Consider the following 20,808-nt stretch of genomic DNA (forward strand, 5'->3'; position numbering starts at 1 on the left):
GATGCACAGAAGAGAACACATTCAATTGGGAACTCCTGTTGGGAAGTGAGGGGGAGCATCTCATTGCCTCCCAACCTGCAGATGGCATCTCCATGTGAAACAATGTTACCCCAGACTACTTATACTCTGCGACTCGGAGAATCTGATGAAAAAGTGTTTTAAGAACAAAAAATAAGGGATTCTGCACTTGGATAAGGCAAAAGAGGATAATTCAATTGAACTCAAATTCAGAAACTGCATTTTACCAATAACAGACGTTAACTCTTTGAGCAGGGCTTGATCTATTCATTTCCACTATCCATTAGCCCATATATCTCCTTCCTTTTGTATCTAAATTCCTTAAGAAGGCTGTCATTACTTAGGGCTTCCATTTACTCTTCTCTTATTTTCTTAACTCTCTGCAACCTGGACCATTCAAATGGAATTGTTTTCTCCACAGTTAGCAGTGGTCTCTTAATCATCACATCTAATGAATGTTTTTCTTGATCCTCATCCTTATGACCTCTCTACAGCATTTGCAATTGTTGGCTATTCTCTTCTCATTGATACTCTCTGCCCCCTAGATTTTCATGACACTACTCTCTCCTGGTTCTACTCATACCTGCCTCATTGCTCCTTCTTGGTCTCCTTTAATATATCTTCATCTAGGTCATACCTACTAATGGTGGGTGAACCCCAACATTCTTTTCTGCTCAAATGAGGTAATATCACTAAGAAGCACTTAGCACAATGCTTGGCACATAAGAGGCAATATATAATTGCCTGTTGTCTTCCCCTTTCCGGGCCTTCTTTCTATGTATTATGTCTCTTAGTTATGTCATTAGCCTCCATGGATTCAGTCATCATTTCCATATTGATCATTGGGTCTGCTTATCAAGCACTAACCTCCACTCTCTTCTCTCCATCTGCCTATTGGACATTTCACAATGAATATCCTGTACACATGTTAAGCCCAACATGTCCAAAACTGAACTCATTATCTACCCCTCTGCAAAAGTCTCCCCCTCTTCCTAACTTCCACATTGTGTGTGTTTGTCCTTTGTTGCCAAAGAAGACCATGCCATCAGAGAAATAAGGACATGACTTGCACTTGACTTTGTTTTGAGTGAGGGAGGGCTGTACAGGTCACCAGCCTCACTTCTCCTCCAGAGCCATCTGAATCCAGTGATGAGATATCCATTAGGATGACTGGAGATGACTCAGGATGAGGCAACTGGGGTTAAGTGACTTGCCCAAGGTCACACAGCTAGTAAGTGTAGAGGGGATCACCATCCTGCCAGTAACCCAGGCTTGGATGTCATTCTCGACTTCTCTTTCTCACCACCAATCAGCTCAAGTCCTTTGGATTCTACCTTTTCAACATGTCTTATATGTACCTTTTTCTCTCCTCTGACTCTGCTACTGCCTTGTTTCAGGCCCTCATGATGTCATGTCAGCCTCCTGATTGGCCTCTCTGCCCTAGATTTCTCCTCACTCCATTCCATCCTCCATTCAGGTATCAAATTAATCTTCCTAAAAACCAAATTTTGCCATGTTACTCCCCTATTCAATAAATCCAGTAGATCCCTATCACATCCAAGAACATTTAAAGCCCTTCATAACCTGGTCCTTTCTTATTTTTCCAGTCTTCTTTTACTCTGCTTGTCTCCATATACCTGGTAATCCAGTAACGCCAGCCAACTTGCTACATGCCTCACACAAGATGCTTCATCTGCCCACTAAAACCCAGAGGATAAATGTCTTACTAAAATTTCCCCTGGTAGCAAATAACATAGCTAGGATTTGAACTTGGTTCCCCTAATTTCTAACATAGCATTATTTTCAGAGTTATAGGTTGCTTGCAATTACCAAGGACTTCATAAAATATGGAAATCATTTTATTTGGAAAACATGACAAACTAGGATCTGTGGCTATTGCAATTTTCCCTGTTACAACAAATATTACATTAACCACATTTACTGTTAATTTAGGGGATTCCCTTGTACAGATACTGCTTTTAATGGGAATTAATTAGAAAGAAAATCATTTAGGGGAAAGACAAGTTCCTCTACCAGTAACAAAACTGAGAGACATATAAATAAAACTGGTATTAGGTAGCATGAGTGAAAGTTTTCATTCCTAAATAAAAGGGAAGCTTACCAAAAGTCATTTGCTGGATTGACAACTATGGGTCCATATTAACTCATGTGGAGGGGAAAAAGTCAAAGAAGAAAAATATATGTTCATGAAAATTACAGTTACAGTGCTAGGTCTCCGTCTTATTGAGTTGAGAGGTCCTAGAAAAGATTGTTCCTCCTCTCATTTACATAATTAGGCTATACCTGATTGAATAAAAATTCACTATGGCCTCTGGTGAAATACCACTTACGGATTTTTCATTAAACTCATGGGGTTCAACTTCATTTGCAAAACTTTAACATTGCCTATGGATAGAATGACACCATACTCCATTCCCCATAATAAATGTCAATTTGACACCAGAAGGCAGACAGAGGATCCTACCTGCTTGGTTTGTTGTCACGGTAACTGAAACCGACTGGTCTTGGTTCGGGCTATACCTGGACACTCCATTCACGGCCCAGATTTCGAAAGTATAGTTAGTATGTGCCAGGAGGTCCGTAATGGAGACTTTAGTGCTCTTGAGACCATTCTGCTGGGGCGTATAGTGGACACCACTGCCACAGGATCGACACCGACTGGCATCACCAGCACCACACTTCTTACACACCACGTTGTACGAAATGTCCTGACGGCCTCCTGTGTTCTCAGGACTGCTCCACTCCAGGTTCACTGATGTTTCATTGACATTCGAAATCAAGTTGAGGGGAGCAGATGGTGGGCCTGTGGAAACAATTAAATACAACATACGTGAGGAGCTAAAAATCTCCTGTAAGGATATCTCAGAATCTGCTCATTTACATAAAATGAGAGGGTCACATTTAATACATCAGTAAATTAAGCATCCATGAAGTGAAGAGCTTTGTAAGACTCAAGGACAATAAATTAGTGATGATTACACAGGAATGCTAGAATCTAGATCTGAATCCATATCTCCCATCCTATGATATGTTATCTACTATGCCAAACTGTTTCTTTAGCAAAACAAGCCGAGAGTAGGTCCTTTAAAAGAATCATGTGAGAAAAGGTGCTTTGCTGAAGATTCATTTTAATTCCTGGGACAACAACCTTATGTCAGGTATTCCTTTGGCATGTGGGACAATCTTACATCAAACAGTTTCTTGTGCCCATCCGTAAACTTACTTTGAAGTGGCAGAGAACCATAATACAGTTCCTTTATGTCTCAATTTTTATCATCCGGAAAAAGGGTCTAATAATACAATCATAGTTCCTGGGGCTGTTATGAGACCCAGTTAATTAGTGTTTGCAAACCACTTTTGTAGATAAAAATGTTACAAAAGTACAGGTTATCATCAATGTCATTATGGGGAAAAAAACAGCTGAATTTTGCAGATCTGCCATTGGCAGCAGAATGTGACAGGCCGAGAAGGGTTAAACTCTTTAGGGGTAATTAAGCCGAACTGGTTTAACCTGGTTGCATAGGTGCAAGAGGCTCAGCTATTGGGAGATATCAGGCCAGAGCCTGACTGGGCTGGTTCCAGGCCCTCCTCTTTCCCTTGGAAATGGAAAGAGCTCCATCATGTTCTTTGTTAATTCACTCATTCCCACTGACATTAAAAAGATTGCACAAATATGAGCTGAAGGGATGATATAGGTCCCATTCATTCTTGAGCATGTGGGTTTAAACGATTGCCTTAATGGTGGTGGTTTTGAAGGACAACTGCCAATTGCAGGCACACAGTGTTTAGGGAAGGGTGAGTAGCAATAAATATTCTTGTTTTGTGCAGAAGATAATAGGGTTTCTGTGCAGAGAAGCCCTGAAATCTCCCTGAACCTGGGGACAAAGGCACCTTCTAAGACTGGGCTTATTCCAAGGGATCCATGAGATGAAATTGTTGAACTAGAAAAGAGAACTTGGAGATAATCTATTATAACTCCCTGGGTCCTACAAGGTGGAAACTGAAGCCCAGATCAATGAATGATTTGCTCAGGGTCACACAGCCAATGCATAACATAGCCAGGACAAAAAACTAAGTTGTCTGATAACAGACCACAACTCTTCTTGCTGTACACAGTCATTTCCCATTATAAAGTAGTCACAATGATGTTTGGTGTTTATTCATTTTGGAAGGCTGAAAATCAGCTTCTCTCTTTCCCCATCAAGAGAATGGCCTAAACGCCCATCCTTGGAGATATCATGACTTGTAGTTAAGCTCATTAATAGTAATTAAATCAATACTCATAGTAGGAGATGCAGGGCACCTTGAAACAATGCTCAATTGGATGTCAGAGCATCTGAGTTCAAATCCCAGCCATGCCTGACTACTTTCAGAACCATGGGCAAATCATGAAAGCTGTCTGGGACTCCACTTCCTCATCTGTAAAAGGAGAGGGCTCTCCTTGACACCTATGCTCTTAAGAACTGTGGGGACATAAGATTATTTCAAATCCTTTGGAGGAAAGATAATGAAGATGATGAAACCCTGTGTGATTCTTTGGTCCTGCCTTGCTCACTCAAGGAAAGGACCGACTAATTGGTCATTTACTGTTCTGGAAAGGAAATCCCGGCTCTATCACCAGAGCTTCATGGAAATTCTTTGGATATTTTTTTAAACCCAGAACTATAATTTTCATTGGTTCAGGAAGATTCTTGCTAGGAAGTTCCTCTGTTAATAAAGACCAACACTTTCTCTTATAGTTTTAGAGAGTTATTTAGGATACTGACTACCCAGGATCACATAAGTCAGTGTATACCAAATGCCAAACTTGAACTTGGCTATTTTTGAATTCTATATCTGTTCCCTACCACTAGACCATACTCCCTCTCTCACAAGTAAACCTTGTAGAATATTAGGAGGTCAACTACTTGTCAACTTACAGGGGTAGGCAATTTATTATATATTATTTGGCTCATAGTGATGGATGGTAAAAGGATTTTAGTGGTAACATTTAATAATTCACTATTCTTGTCTCCTCATACAAATTAATTGAGGAAACAGTATCTTTTTCAAGACCTCAATTAATTCTGAATAGTCAACAAGGGAAGGCAATGTGATGAAACAGAACGAACCTGAGGTTTGGAATCAGAGGACCGAAGTCTAAGGCTGGCTTCTGTCACTTATTTCCTGGCTGATTTTGGACAAGTAAATTAGCCTTCATCTCAGTTTCCTCATCTGTAAAATGAAGGGCAGGGACTAGATAGCCTTTACTAGTTCTAAATCTATAATCCTGGTAATTTCATCAATATTTTTATCGGTAACAAATGCTAATTCATGAAGTTAGAATTCAGACCCCCCCCAAAATTCTTGACAATACTGCTGTGAAGTCTTCAGCAGGCATGTAGCAATTTCTCTCTCATTTGGACCCCAAAGCAAATGTGTGTGTGTGTGTTTTTATTATCTGTATATGTATGGGTATATATGGATATACATACACATATATATGTGTGCACACACACATGTATATATGTATATGTACTCACATCTATAGATATATATTTGTGAGTTGTCCTTTGTAATTTAAGGTGATCAAAACCACATTGCTGTGTCATGGTCAATGTACAGTGTTTCCAACTGTGGTTCATCAGACCAGTTCTACCACGCATCAGACACAAATGGCCCAGATAAATATTTGGAATAGAGATGACTCTAAATGTGCACATCTCACATTTGTTTTTAAGTGTGTGTATATTGTTGTTGCAACACGTATATATATACGCGTACATATATATACACACATACATTTACTCACCTATATATTTATTTAAACACATCTATCTACAGATACAGATATCTGGAAGAGATTAAAATAATGAGGGAAGTTAAATGATATTGTCTAGGGTCACACAGGTAATAAACATCACAGACAGAATCTGAATTCCTAGTCTTCTGATTCCAAAGCCAATATTTTTATACCATATTAAGAGCTCAGATTTCTGCCCACAAGTCCATGCTTTCTCCTACTCCGTTTCTAAAAACAGGTTCATAGAGTTGTCTATGACTGTATTTCCCTTCTGTTTATTTGTGTCAAATGCTGGAGTAAAACTAAAGAGAGAGATAATAGTAAACCATGAAATTTCTGTGAAACTTGCTTGGTTCATCCTTTTGGCAATTAAAGGGAGAAACAGAGAGCAAGGCTGTTTTCAGAAGTACCAAATGTAGCCAATAGCAGCTATTAATGTGAGACGCATCACCACTCTCTAGCATAAATATATCATCATGCCTTGGTCTCTAGAAGAGATGAGCTACTGGTTCCTAGGTTGCAGTAACTTTCAGGTTAACTCAGAATGACTCTGAAATCCATTAAGCTTACTGCCAAAGTTCTGTGTCCATTTTCACGTGGGAAAATGTGCCACTGTGAATCAAAGGAGGCAGCAGCAAGAAGTCAGTCATTAGCATGTGGGACAGAGCAGTCATGGCAGTATGTCAACAGAAAAGAAGTGGAGCAGAAATTAAGCAGGCAATGGCAACAGGTCCCAGGGACAGAAGTAGCAGCCCTAGCCTGAAAGAGGAGATGTCAATGGATTACAAAATGGAGCAAAGTGGGAAAACAAAACAAAAAAAAAACATGGGATGTTTCTTCCTGACAATTATTCCTAATGGAACCACTAGAGCAGAGCTCAGAGAACTGGCAATGAAGATGCTTTCATGTTGGTAAAATCAATTTCTCCTCAATAATAAGAAAATTCCATTTCAAATGTTTTTTTTTCCTCTTCCCTTCCCCTCCCCCCTCCCAAATCCTTTTTTCTCAGAGAACAGGAGAAAATACATATCATCTAAATGTAAAGATGAGGACTTGGGCATGACTCTTAACCATATGACCTTCGGCAAGTCTATACCTTTCTGGAACCCAGTTTATCCATTTATAACATGAGGGACTTGATTAAAAATTAACTCCGCAGTCACTTTTAGGTCTAAGATATATGATTCTAACACCAACAAATCAACCCAAGAAGAGAAGTTCAGAATTGCACTCAATCTAGTGCCAACTGACTTACTTCACAGTACCACCTTAAAATAATTATGGACAAAGGAAACATTTCCTTTAGCTAAAAAGAAAATCATCTGGCAGCAAGGTGGCATTAGGTCTATTTCTGCAAATGCCAAAGCATCAAAACAAGGTGGGGGGAATGATCCCCTGGATGTTTTGACTTCATAGGCCAAATATCTGGAAATATTTGGATATTTCATATCATGGAGATGCAACCATTTCCCAACAGTAATCTTTGAACTCCAATTGTCTGAAGCTTCTGCCATGTCTATAATGTCAGAACTACATTTTGGGCAGTAAGTTTGGGGAAAAGAGGATGGGGCTCTAATACATGCAATGAGGATCACTCACATCATAACTATGTTTCCAATGTCAAAAGTCTGTGGTAAAGAGGAATATTGCTTTGCTTTTTCATGGGTCTAGCAAACCATACCAATAACATATTCATTATTGCTTTGTTAGAATAATTTCGAACACTGATTACTGGGGCTGGAGGGCACCATATTTAGGATAGTTTATTTTATGGTTAGCCATGATTAGTCTGGAATGTAAGATTTTGATATATCCTTCATAACATGGAATTAGCTTATGTTCTAGGACCTTGTCCTTGGGATCATTCTACAGTAACTGGTGGCAGAGAATAAACTTCTTCAAAAATAGGAAATGCACTTGCTAAGCTAAACATCTGGCAAATCTTCCCCATAGTAAAGGAAGACCAAAGGTGGTTTCCCTATTTCTTTTTTCTGAAGGTTAAAATGTAGATGAGCTCAAAGGTCCCTTCCAACTCTAAGTCAGAACTGCTATCATCCTAGAACTCAGTTGTGTTTTCAACAGTAATAAATGTTTATTAGTGGACAGGAAGAATTTGGTCTGAAAAGAACTTCATAGTCTGGAATGATGGAGCAAATCTAGAATGATAAAAATCTAATGAATATAAATGTAAAGTCTTGCATTATGGTTCAAAAAATGAACTACTTCTGGAGTTCACAATGGGGGAAAACCTTGCTTAACGAAGCAATTAACTTTGGCTTTAGAGTATTTTTGACAAATATATAATGTCCATAAAACAATCTGTTTTGATCAATACTAAGTTTAATTTGGGATATCATATTTTAGGGTAGATATTGGTAAATATCATGAAGAATAGAATGATTGGGAAATTCAAAACCACATCTTATGAGAATAATTGGAGCAACTGGGGATTCCTCATTGAAAGGAGATTTAGACAAGACCTGATAGCAATTTTTAAAATTCTGAAGGACTGTCATGAAGCAAGTAAGCATCAGATACTTTCTACTTGGCATCAGAAGGCAGAAAATTATAGGGAGGCATACTTCAGATCAATAAGAAAGAATTTTCTAACAAATACAGCTGTCAAAAAAAAAAAAAAGGAATGTGATGCTTTGAAAGGTTGTAAGTGGCCTTTCATTAGAAGTATTCAAGTAGAAACTGGGTAAGTACCTGCTAGAGCTATTGAAGAGAGGATTCCAGAGGGAAAATTGAACCTAGATGACTGTTCAGGTCCCTTTCACCTCTGAGACTCTAAACTCCCAAATAGTATCAGACTTCCCTATTACCAAGCTTTTGCACTATTCCCTCTTGAGTCCAAAATTCTGAAGATTTGGTAAAACCCCAAAACATTACGTTGACTTTCTGAAAAACATGGGTAACTCTTACTCAAGCTAAGGGTTTATTAGCCATAATTTTACATATTGTGTTTTATGAGTAACATGTCTCATATTTTTATGAGAAATTGCCTCGATGTGGTGTGGAAAAGATCCTGTCTGCATTTTCAAATATTTTGCCAGCAAGAGTACAAGCTCTGGCAGGTTCTATTGAGAAAAAGGAAAAAAGAAAGAAAAAGAAAGGAAGAAAGGAAGGAAGGAAGGAAGGAAGGAAGGAAGGAAGGAAGGAAGGAAGGAAGGAAGAAAGAGAGAGAGAAAGAAAGAAAGAAAGAAAGAAAGAAAGAAAGAAAGAAAGAGAAAGAAAGGAAGAAAGGAAGAAAGAAAGAAAGAAAGGAAGAGAGAGAGAAAGAAAGAAAGAGAAAGAAAGAAAGAAAGAAAAAGAAAAAGAAAAAGAAAGAGAAAGAAAGAAAGAAAAAAGAAAGAATGAATGAAAGAAAGAAAGAAAGAAAGAAAGAAAGAAAGAAAGAAAGAAAGAAAGAAAGAAAGGAGAAGGGGAGAGAGGGAGGGAGAAAGAAAGAAAAAGCCCTGTAGTGAACCATGTGCTAGTCAGTCAAAGGACCTGTCCAACTACATTTTAAGAAGGTCTTCAAAAAGGGGTTGGCATCAAGAAGTAATTTTTTTTTTCCATTCATGGCAGCTCATGAAATAAATAGTCTATGAAGGCGTGGGAGGAGTTGTGATCAGCATGGAGGAAAGGTATCCACAGGGATGAAATCATGACTCTCAGAATGAAGAAAGTCTGCCTTGTAAGGATGCTCCCTGGAAGCCTGTGGGGGTGTGTTGGCTGAATATTAAATTAAAGTTTCTTTTGACTGAGCTATGGACACTAGAAAGGAGGAGCAAATGTCACAACCACAGGACAAGTTCCTTCTGGTCCATGGCCACTGAAGGATAGGAAATCCAGGGTACCAAACATACTCTCTATACAGTAAAAAAGGCTTAAGGAAAAGCACCACCAATTTTGTTTTGTTAATATCCTTTAAGCATCTTAATCTAATGGAATTACCATGATATTAGTTATGTTACTAGCACTATAAGCCAAAAACTGTTTAAATTTTTGTATTACAGATATGGAATATGCTAGCTACCCCACTCAGCTTTTTCAATAAACCATGATCAATCAATCAACATTTCATAAGTGCCTACGATGTGCCAAGCACTGTGGTAAATGCTAGGGATACAAAAAGAGGCAAAAGACAGTCCTTGCCTCAAGGAATTTATAGTCTGATCATTCTCATAGAACTTCTATGTTGAATTAGAGGGGGTTAACATTCCATTAGGAGAAACAACATACACACACTTAAGTAGATGAAAAATACATCCAGTAAAATGCGGGGCAGAGGGGAGGGAGGAGAAAGAATTGGAAGCTAGGGTGATCAGGATAGGCCTGGTGTAAGAGGCCTCTTGAGCTGAATAGTAAAAGAAGCTACAATTTCAGAGGCAGAGATGAAGAAGGTATTCATTTCAGGTACAGGAGATAACATAGACAAAGCACCACAAAGAAAGAAGATAGTGTGTCATGTGTGAAAAACAGATAGACCAATCTGGTTCTACCATAGAGGGTTGGAAGGGGACTAAGAGGGGTCTCGAGCCTGTCAAAGTAGACTGCCGCCAGGCTCTGAAGACCTTTAAATGACAAATAATGAAGCCTGTATTTGATCCTGGAGGCAATATGGAGCCACTGGAGTTGTAAAATGACTGAGACGGAGTAGGTGATCTGTAAAGTGAGTTTTGGATATAGGACTCAAGGTATTCCATTTCTTCACAACTACTGATGGAAAAATGGCTAAAACCCCTCTAGGCAAAACCCCTATATACACCTTATTGCCATCCTCTTTTTCTTGTTATCTCTAACAATGATCCCCTCAGCCTAGAACCAGGTTCTTCTCTAGTGACACCAGTGACAAAAAACATCTATGTGCTAATTACCACTAAAAAATAGAAGAAAATTACAGATGCCTAAGACAAGAGGGGCCTGATTCATATTTTGTACATTTTTCCATAAAAAAGGGGCACTACCTTTTTTTCCCAATATGAATAAATTTAATGAGCATCCATTCATTTCAGTGGTGTAAAATACTCTTTCTGCATCACCCAGCAGGATCCTGGTGAAAGGTGCGACAATGGGTAATTATTATTTTCTGGTGGGATGTCACCTCGCATTCATTTGACGTTAACTTGACAGTGTTAAATTCAAGGTAAGCTGTAGCCAATTTCTAATGCAGATGTAGGATTCCCATATGAGGAAAAGGAGTTTTTGTCATCTTTAACCAATCATGGGTTATCTTTGCTGGGGGGGAGGGGAAGGGGAGGAAGTGAGGGAATGAGAACAAGTTTCCTGACTTAAGCAATGAGAATGAACAATTGTAAAATACAAAGCAAACTATACCAGGCAATAAAGAGAATGCTCCTAATTCCATAGCTCTCCCAGATCCCAGAAGTTAGGAAGCACATGTGCTTAAGCATTTCTAACATCTGATAGGCGGGTGACCCAGGGCAAGTGTCTTCACATTTCAAAGCTTCCAATTTCTCATTTCCTATGAAATAGGGATAATAGTGTCTCCCTCAGAAGGGCATTGGGTATTAAGCAGAGCAAATGAGACAGTCTTTATGCTACACATGGGATTTTAAAGAATTGTAAGATATTATTAATACCATTACTTGTTCACTTCTGTTATCAAGGTAGCCAGGTGGTCCAGTGGCTAGAGCTCAGGGCCAGGAGAGAGGCAGAATTGAGTTCAAATCTGGTTTCAGACACTTATTAGCTGTGTGACCCTCGGCAAGCTACTTAACCCTGTTTGCTTCAGTTTCCTCATCTGTAAAATGATCTGGAGAAGGAAATGGCAAAGTACTCTGCTATCTTTGTGAAGAAAACCCCAAAAAGGGTCATGAAGAGTCAGAGATGATTGAAATGACCAAACAGAACACTTCTCATTTTTGGCTTCCTCTCTATGGGATAAGTAAATGTCATAACCACATAAGTCCTACATGAATGGTAATATGGCCACTGAACAAAGATGCTTTACCATCAGGAAATTTAAGTAGATTTTGTTATAAACAAACATATAAAAGTGATTCTTTGACACTGACCCATCTGTGAACCAGATCTGGAATGTATGATAAATAGAACAGAATCCCTTGCTAAAAATAACTCCCCTTGTCCCCTAACCAGGTGGGATACAACTAGGTCTTCCTGGGAGCAAACTTGAAATTCTACATGTGGCACAAAATAGGAACATCTTTAATAAAACAGCCACAGTAAGGGCAACCAGAGATGGGTTCTCTAAAAGGTCAAGCATAGGTGTAGGCATAGAGTTCAGTATATCATTCAATACCAAATATTCTCCTCTTCTGAGCTCTGGAATCAAGATTCAAGTACAACTCTGTCAATCAGCAGAGGCCCAAGTACAGTAATGAGAGAGAGAGAGAGAGAGAGAGAGAGAGAGAGAGAGAGAGACAGAGACAGAGACAGAGAGACAGAGAGACAGAGAAACAGAGAGAGACAAAGAGAGAAAGAGACAGAGAGACAGACAGACAGAGACAGAGAAACAGGGAGACCCTGAGAGAGAGACAGAGACAGAGAGAGACTGAGAGACAGAGACAAAGTGATAACTTAGAACTCATATTGTTGGTGAGTAGGAATGTATAAATAAAATCCAAGTACTTCAACAAACAACTGATTTTTATTATTGCCACCAGATGTATCACCACCATTTCACTAGTATGTGTGAGAAGGTCTGGTAAAAACATTTTTATAGAATGGATTAAAAAAAAAGTTTGTAAACTGATGAGATAAAATTAAATCTATTTCAGGCTGTAAGAAAAGGAATGTGACAAGTAGCAGAACATCCAAGATAGGATCCATGCGATGAGTGGCTTCCAGGGCTAGTAGACATTTTTAATGCTGAATGGATTTTTAATCATCGTGCTAAAATTCAATGCCCAAGCCATAATACCAAAGCTGGTTGTCGACAGAAATAGCCCTCCTGCATAGATATGTGACTCGTAAAGAGAGAAGCATGCTTAGGCCCCTCAGTCACCCTGCCCCAATGCCAAGTCAATTGGTACAAGGTACATATCTTCTAAAGAAGCATCTTAGGCTGCTTCTCCCATTCCATAGGGCTTCATTAATCATGTACAACTTCAGGATTGTCAATAATACTTCAGAGTCTTAGCTGTAAAACCCTTCAGATAAGCCTTTGTTGTTAATCTCTCTCCAGCTGAAGAAAGACAGGTTATAACGCAGAGTAAACACTTGGGATGTGTAAGTTTTGACTATGAAATAAAGCCCATACTTTCCCCACTGACAGTTGTATATGTTGCTGCTACTAACTGCTTTCTTCCAGCCCCTGTTGCTGGGGATGAGTTTACATAAGGATTGTGTTTCTTGCAGCCCCCCTTTCTGGAAAAGCATGGCCATTCCTCAACCTTTTATCACGAAAGTTTCTGTGGTCTCTCAATGGTTCTGATCAAAACTCAGCAGCCCATTATGAAAAATCAGGGCATCGTTCATTTGTTAGCCTCTTTTGAAGATCCAGTTTGCCACAGAAATTTCACTATTTCCTTCTTAGTCTTGTAATTTTTCTATCCCAAAGACCTTTCAAAGATTATTTTGTCTTTTCTAGAAAGCTTAATTGTGCTATATTGAGAAAACTAGCTTATTCATGTATAGTAGGAATCTATTATACAATCAAGTTTTAATTATCCAAGTCATTACAGGGAATCTTGAGTATATATGTGTATGTGTATGTGTGTGTGTGTGTGTATTAAAGCAGATATTTATAACAGTTGTTTACCCTTGAGGTTTTTAATGCACTTGAATCTGGTTTATTATAACAATCAGCATCTATTTAACATTTTCAGAAAGTTGCTCAGCTCACTTGAGCCTTACAACTACACTAAGAAATAGGTCCTACAGTTATCAATATTCTCATTTCTTATATAGGAAAACTGAGTTTCAAAGAAGTAAAATAACTTGTCCACAGCTACAGCAAATGTCAGAGGAAAGAGTTGAACCGAGGCCTGCCCTTATAGCAAGCCAAAGCCTTTTCTATGAGTCTGAAGGAAGGAGAAATCATTACTGGATAGAAAAATCAGAGAAAACTTCATAGTGATGAAAGCAACTTGAAGGAAAGGTAGGATATTCCAACTTTGAAGCTGGAAGGGACCATAGGAATTAGCTAGTCTAATTCCCTCATTTTACAAAGAAGGGAAATGAGGCCCATAGTCCAAGGTCACACAGCTATTAAGTGGCAAATCTGGGATCTGAACCCAGGTCTTCTGATGACAAATTCAGGAATCCTTCTACAATACTAGAAGATTTCAAAAGACGTAGGGTGACCCAAAAGTCAGATCACAAGGGATTTGTATGTGAGTAGAAAGAAAGAAAATGGAAGCAATGTGTGTAGCGATATGATTTTTCCTAAGACTTTGACTATGAAAAGGAAGAGAAGTATAGGATGATGATCTGAAAGGATGGTAGTGTCATGGAAGTAGGATGGAAGATTCTGTTTTCTTTTTCCCTATAAGGATGAGGGGATATTGGCATGTTGGAGAAAATCATAAAAGGACCTCATAGATGGGAATAAATTAAATATTACAGGGGACTGGTATGAATGAAGAGATTTCTGCACAAAGGAAGGAGAGGACAGGAGTTGGCAGAGAGCATCATAAGGAGAACAAAAGAGAATATAGATACTTGAAGCAATAAAATTTGATAACTGAGCAGATATGAGAAATGTCAAAAGATTCCAAGTTTATGCATGTAGATGATTGAGGAAACTGTGATACTACCGCTTTGTGAAGTCAGAAAGAAAATCAGATTTCAAGGGAAAGATGGCGAATTCTTTGGGGGATGTGTAGAGCTAGAGATGCCAATGGAGTATCTAGATGGAAATATCCAGTAGGCAGCTAGAAATGTCAATTTGGAGACTGAGAGAGATAAGGGCTAAAAATACTGATTTGTGAGTCATGAGACTGGGAGTGATAGTTTAGACAGTGAGAGTAGATGAGATCATCAAGGCACAAGATATAGACAAAATAGAGAGTACAAGGTAAAGCCCTAGAGGACAATCCCATGGCGGAGGAAGCAGAATAGCCAGTTAAAAGGTTGTCAGATAAAAATGGGAGCCAGCAGAATCTGATATGAGAGCTGAGGGAGGAGAATGGACAGGTTTAAGATCAGTGGACTGTCTCTCTCTTGGGAAGAGAGATGTTGAGAATGATGATTGAGAAAAGCACACTGGATATGGTCATTTCCTTGTCATTTGGGGAGTCTGAAGAGGTCAACTTCAGCAGAGTGAGAATGGAACTCAGATTGCAAGGGATATTGAAGAGGAAGCAGATGAAAATATAGAGGAGGCAGTGGGTCTAGAGTACTCTTTCAAGAATAATTAAGTGAAAAGGGGAAAAGAGAGTGAAGGAAATAGTAAGACCCAAGAAAGATCGATGGTTTTTGTTTTGTTCTAGTTTTTTTTCCATCGTTTCTTTTGTTTGTTTTTCAGGTCAGGACGACATGAGCATTTGTTAGTGGTTGAACAAGCCAACACCATAATTCAGATTAAGCCATGCAAAAAGAATGAAATCACAGCACTGAACCCCAACTGGATACTGCTGTTCCTCACCCCATCCCTTTATTCAACTGCTCCAAGCTTTCTATTGTTTACTCCACGCTGAATATATGTGACATTATTCCTCAGATCAGAGCCAGACTTCAGCCTCTGTATGTGACTCATGACTTCTTGGAAGGAAATATAGCAATTGTTTTTCTTCCAAAGGTGTTTTCTAATCTTGGAAGTCATGGTCAAATGAGATAGTATTTTTAGAAGATCTTAGCACAGTGCCTGGCACCTCATAAGCACTACATAAATGCTTTCTGTGTTCCCTCCTGTACCCTGTATGAGAAGGGAGAAGACAATGTTGTTTTCCCCTTCAGTTTCCATCTCCAGTTTCCATCCTTTACCACTGCTGCTAGGTCCCAAGTGAAGCAACAGAGAAAAATCAAGAGGAGCTGAAAGCGAAGTTGTTGACCAGCTTTTCCCCTGAGGATGATTAACAGGCAGGTGACTATGAACCTCTCAGGAACAGTGACATGGTATCCAAAATATCATTAAGGTAGGAAAGTGTGGTAATTTCATTTCAATTGGAATTTAATTCTTCGGAGTCACAGAACAAAACTGACATTTATCATTTCATGTTAGCCCCAAATCATGGCAGTACTTTTCACACTTTCCTGTGAACCACTTCTGTGAGGACAAAGGCTCCCATATGCACCCAGTGCAAAAGAAAACAATACTTCCTGACGCACAGAGCTCTTAAAGTTTTCAGCAAATTTCACAAACATCATGTCTTTTGAGCCTCACGGCAATTCTGTGAGGAAAGAAGGAACTTTAGGCATCATTATACCCATTTTACAAAGGAGAAAAATCAAAGCTTAGAGAAGTTGTTTGATTTGCCAAAGGTCATACAGGGAATATTTGAAAGGGGGTCTTCTTGACTCCAAATCCAACATGTTATTCACTCCTTATTCCAGGGTACTTCCTTAGATAAGCCCCTTTGGAACTGAGATTGGTATTAGCTTTTGATGAGACATCAATGATTTTTTTAAAAATTAAACAGCAAATTGTGGTGGAAACAATTTAGCATCTCATAATCGCTAAAAATTACAAGGAATCAGGCTGGTTGGTCACACTACGGGAAGAACAGGACTCCTGTTGTCCAGGGTTGTTAACAAGTGGAGAGTAAGTTTCACTTGTGCCATGGTCACTTTCTGCTGGCAAATGGCCAATTGGAAGGAAGGCACTGGTGAGAAAGGGAGTGGAAATGGATAGGATTAATCTGATAACTGAACAATCAATCCATTCTTGATTAAAATCTATTGAAACTCCATAAAAATGCAATCACATTTAAGCTTCCATCAGTATTATTGGGGGTCATTTTTATTATTTTAGTATTTGATGGGATTTGGAACATGATTAGTCCAAATAGGTCATTTGCCCAAAATGAACTAACTATGGAATCTGTTCGGATGTCCATTTAAACAGAAACTATGAGTTACTATCAGTGGTCACTTCTGAATACGAAAGAAAATCTCTTGCAATGGCATAGTTCTTAGTTGACTTATCCTTAGTTAGACCTTTTATTTCAGAGGACATCTCACAAAGAATCATTCCACTCATAATTAAGGTAATTAGAATAAAAAACATGGAAGAAGTACATGCTGTAGCATATTAGAAAGAGACTTGAACTTCATTCATAAAGCTATGAGTTGAACTCTAGGTTCCACCATGTTTGAGCTCTGTGACCATGAACAAATCACTGAGCCTCTCTTAAGTCTCAGATTTCTCATCTATAACATGGATTAATAATACTCATACCACCTAGCTCATGGAATCATTGTAAGAAAAGTGTTTTTATAAGCTGTGACTCTTAGTTCATATGTCTGTGTGCTATTTTTTTTGAAAAGAAAAATAGGCAGTATGGTGAAATGGAAAGAGTATTACTACATGTGGAGTCAAAGGATCTGCATCTGATTCTTGGCTCTGCCATTTATTATTGGCAGGATTTTGAGCAAACTCTGCATGCCTCAGTTTCCTTATCTGCAGAGCTATGGGGTTGAAGAGAACAGTGGTATCAAACTCAAATAGAAATGGGAAAGAGCACTAATCTGTGCATGAGAGTCCTCCAGGCTATACATTGACAGTTTTAAAATGCAATGCTACATTGTATTTTTACAAATGTTATTAGATATTTCTCAATTACATTTTAATTTGATTCAGGCCACACTCAGGAGTGTTGCTGAATACATGTGGTCTGGGCCACGTATTTGACATCTCTGGACTAAATGACCCTTCAGTGTCCCATCCCCCTCTAAATCTATGCATTGATTTGGCACAACAGCACATGGACAGACACTTGGGTTTGGAATTACAGGCCTAGACTTAGTGGCTTAGCTGCTCTAGCTTCAAATCTTGTCTCATTTGACCTCTCTGAGCTTTAGTTTTTTCAGTTGTAAAAACGAGGAGGTTAGACTAGATGATTGCTAAGGTCCCCTCCAATCCTATATTCATGCTCCTGGTTTATTGAAGCTAAGTGCCATCTTTTATTTGATAACTTGAATACAAAACTCTATTTACACATGCCTTTCCAAAACCCAGACTATTATAAGCATAACACTCCGGGATGGGAAGGGGAGATATTTGAATTATTATATCAGACACACATTTAAGGACTGGTTTAAAAAGCAGATGCACGTCAACTAAGATTAAAGCATTATAAAAATTCCATTTAAAAAAAAACCTCACTCTGACCTTGGAAACAAGTAAAGACGATGTTATTTTAATTTGCATTCAAATTTTAACAACACAGTCACACAGCACCAGTGGAATCCACATTGGGTTTCCACTGAGGATTGCTCATCATTTCATTATGGTTCATTATGTTGATAACTGTCAGAAAGCATTAGAAGCAAGGGCTTTGAGTAATAGGACTGAAATGGTAATTTAAAAACAATATACTTTCTGGAGGAAATATAGCAGTGCACTAAATTCAATTAGAAAAGGCGAATGTAAAGACAAACTAAGCGACGTCTGTTGTCTGAAGTAGGGCCATTTCAATTTCTTGCTAACCTAAAACTGCAGAGATCTTTTCCAAATTGGGCCCTTCCGTCATACACTGTGGGAAATTTGCTTTCATTAGCCCCAAGCTCTTCCAGGATAAACTGTCTCAAAAACTGTGATTTTAGGGATATCATTCAATCACTCTTTGTTTGTTTGGCACAGCTGACTTGATAGTTCAAAGCCACTGACTTGGAGACAGCTTCATGAAGGCCCTTCAACTTGGCGATCTAAAATAATGATCTCTCATTTATAAAGTATCCCCAAGCACAATGCACTAATAAGTTCTAGCGCAAGTTAGATAAAGAACACCAAAGAGTTGGAGAGGAAATTTCAAATGAAAAAAGGTTTTTAAATATTTTTTTATAACTGAACTCAAACAGAAATAATCCTCAGGCAGGTCATGCAACACAAGAGAAGGATAAGAGGTGGGTAGTCCAATTATTTCACTACTATATAAAATCGTAAAACAAAAAACAAAAATGAAAACTTAAATGTTTCCAATACATTGCATTGGTCCTCAGTGTAAGATTTATGGAAAGATAGTGACAGGATTTACACAGCACGAGAAAGTGTGGGTGGGTTCCAACTGTACTGGTGGAGAGAGCCCCCACAGAGATGGGGTCACTGATCCATCAGAGTAAGAGTAACAAGCTCAGAAGTGAGGTTATCAAAATGATAAAAAAAAAAAGTACCTATTTCCCAGTCACATAAAGAATTCTCTTTAAGGACTCACCTCTTGACAAGCCATCTCTAGAGCAAAGATTGAAATGTAACGAGAGGTTGAACATTACATTAATATGACATTGTCTCTGCTTCCAGAGTTGGACAGAGGATGGGAGGGAGAGATTATTCTCTTATAGTCCATGTTCAGGTAGATGTGTGATGAGTCAATCCTGTGGTTTCATGCACAAGCATGCAGGTGACATTTTCACTGCATGAGGAGATTTCTAGTCTGCCTTCCTGACTTAGTCGAACAAGGTAAATATAAGGAGAAAAGAAAAGGAAAGGAAAGAGACCAAGAGGTGCAAGGGCATTTATTTCATTGACATTCTCAAATATTTCTATTAAATGATTTATGAAACCAAGATTCCTGTACAGCCTTAGATTGTGTGCTGCTACCTGCGTGGTGATAGCTACCCTGCTCATGAGGAAAATTTTCCAAAAGTCCTTTTAATATGCCTCAACTGATCCTTTTGATAAGATGTGGGCATTTTACTCATTATTCATTGGATGAAAGGGCCTAATTTGTTGTGGTTGTTATAGTTATTTTCCCAGACTATAGTAAATATTCTTCAATTCCTCAGAAAGGAAACAAATTTTTTTCCAGTATGGAAGAGTGGGAAGGAAATTTGAAAAGTCTTTCTAACATCACCAAAGAAAGGCCATGTAAGCTATATCCATTAACTTCTTCCAGGCCAGGAGGCAGGAAAAGAAAATACAATCACTGCATTATAGAAACTAGAAATTCATTTCTTCCACTGGACTCCAATCAGAAAAGCAGCTAAACTCTTCCAGAAAAAAAATAACAATCTTTCATTTTCTTTAGAATATCCAGAAGGTCCTCCCATGAGAACACATGAAAGTATCCCCAAAACAGCCATGGATCAGTGTCATTAAGTCAATACAGCATTAACCAAATCAAGAGTCCAAAGAGGGAGTTTTTCACCCAAAGTCCCAAGAAGATAACATTCCTCTCATAATCCCCTGAGGAAAAGGGTAGAAGAAGTGAACTTTAGCCCATCCCAGGTATTTCTTTCTAAATTAGCCAAGGCTACTTTTATTCACCTGTTCTAATAGTTCTGCTAGTGAACAAAAACCTGATTTTACAAGCCAGTGGAGCAGAGTCTATCTTTCACTAGAAGAATGGGCCTCTGCTAGTGTGTTTTATTTCTTCATTAGTGCGCCGTCACAATGAGTGCTCACTAAATGCAGGGCTGAATAAGAATGCCGGGGTTAAAGAGAGCATAATGAACAGAGAAGGGGCCTGATTACCATGGCTGTCAGCACAAGGGAATTGGGTTTGTCACCTGGCTTAACCAACTGGGAAGAAATGATTAGAGGCTGAAATCAGTTTGAAAAGATCCCTCCCTACATGTTGAAGTGTCCCTTCATCTCCATAGCCTGTCAAGAGAGACTGACAAAGGAGGCAGGATAGGGCAATGGAAAGGACATTGGCCTACGTGACAACTGACTTGGCTTCTGCCACTAACTAGCTGAATGACCTTAGTTGGGCAAATTAAGTCATCCCTCTGGGCCTTAGTTTCCTGATCTATAAAAGATGGAGATTAATGGAATTTACCTAAAAAGTTCCAAAGTTCTTGCAAGTGTGTATGTATGTGTGTGACTTCATTGACGTCAGAAACTCTTAATTGAGGGGACTCCCCCTACCAGAGCAGATCATTCAGCATCTGTTTTGCAACTTATAGACTTAAAGAGA

The 20,808-nt window shown here is 38.8% G+C and overlaps 1 protein-coding gene across 4 annotated transcripts in view; it reads right to left on the reverse strand.

Annotated features, from left to right (window-relative positions):
• Positions 1-20,808, reverse strand: part of EPHA4 (EPH receptor A4) — a 166,044-nt gene that overhangs the window by 75,201 nt on the left and 70,035 nt on the right. For all 4 annotated transcript variants that reach the window (XM_072617933.1, XM_072617934.1, XM_072617932.1 and 1 more), the window contains exon 5: positions 2,504-2,842. In XM_072617933.1, coding sequence (XP_072474034.1) covers positions 2,504-2,842 — 339 coding nt within the window. The remainder of the gene's footprint in view (positions 1-2,503; positions 2,843-20,808) is intronic.

This window comes from Notamacropus eugenii, chromosome 6, assembly GCF_028372415.1.
Source record: "Notamacropus eugenii isolate mMacEug1 chromosome 6, mMacEug1.pri_v2, whole genome shotgun sequence".
In the NCBI taxonomy this organism is placed as follows: Eukaryota; Metazoa; Chordata; class Mammalia; order Diprotodontia; family Macropodidae; genus Notamacropus; species Notamacropus eugenii.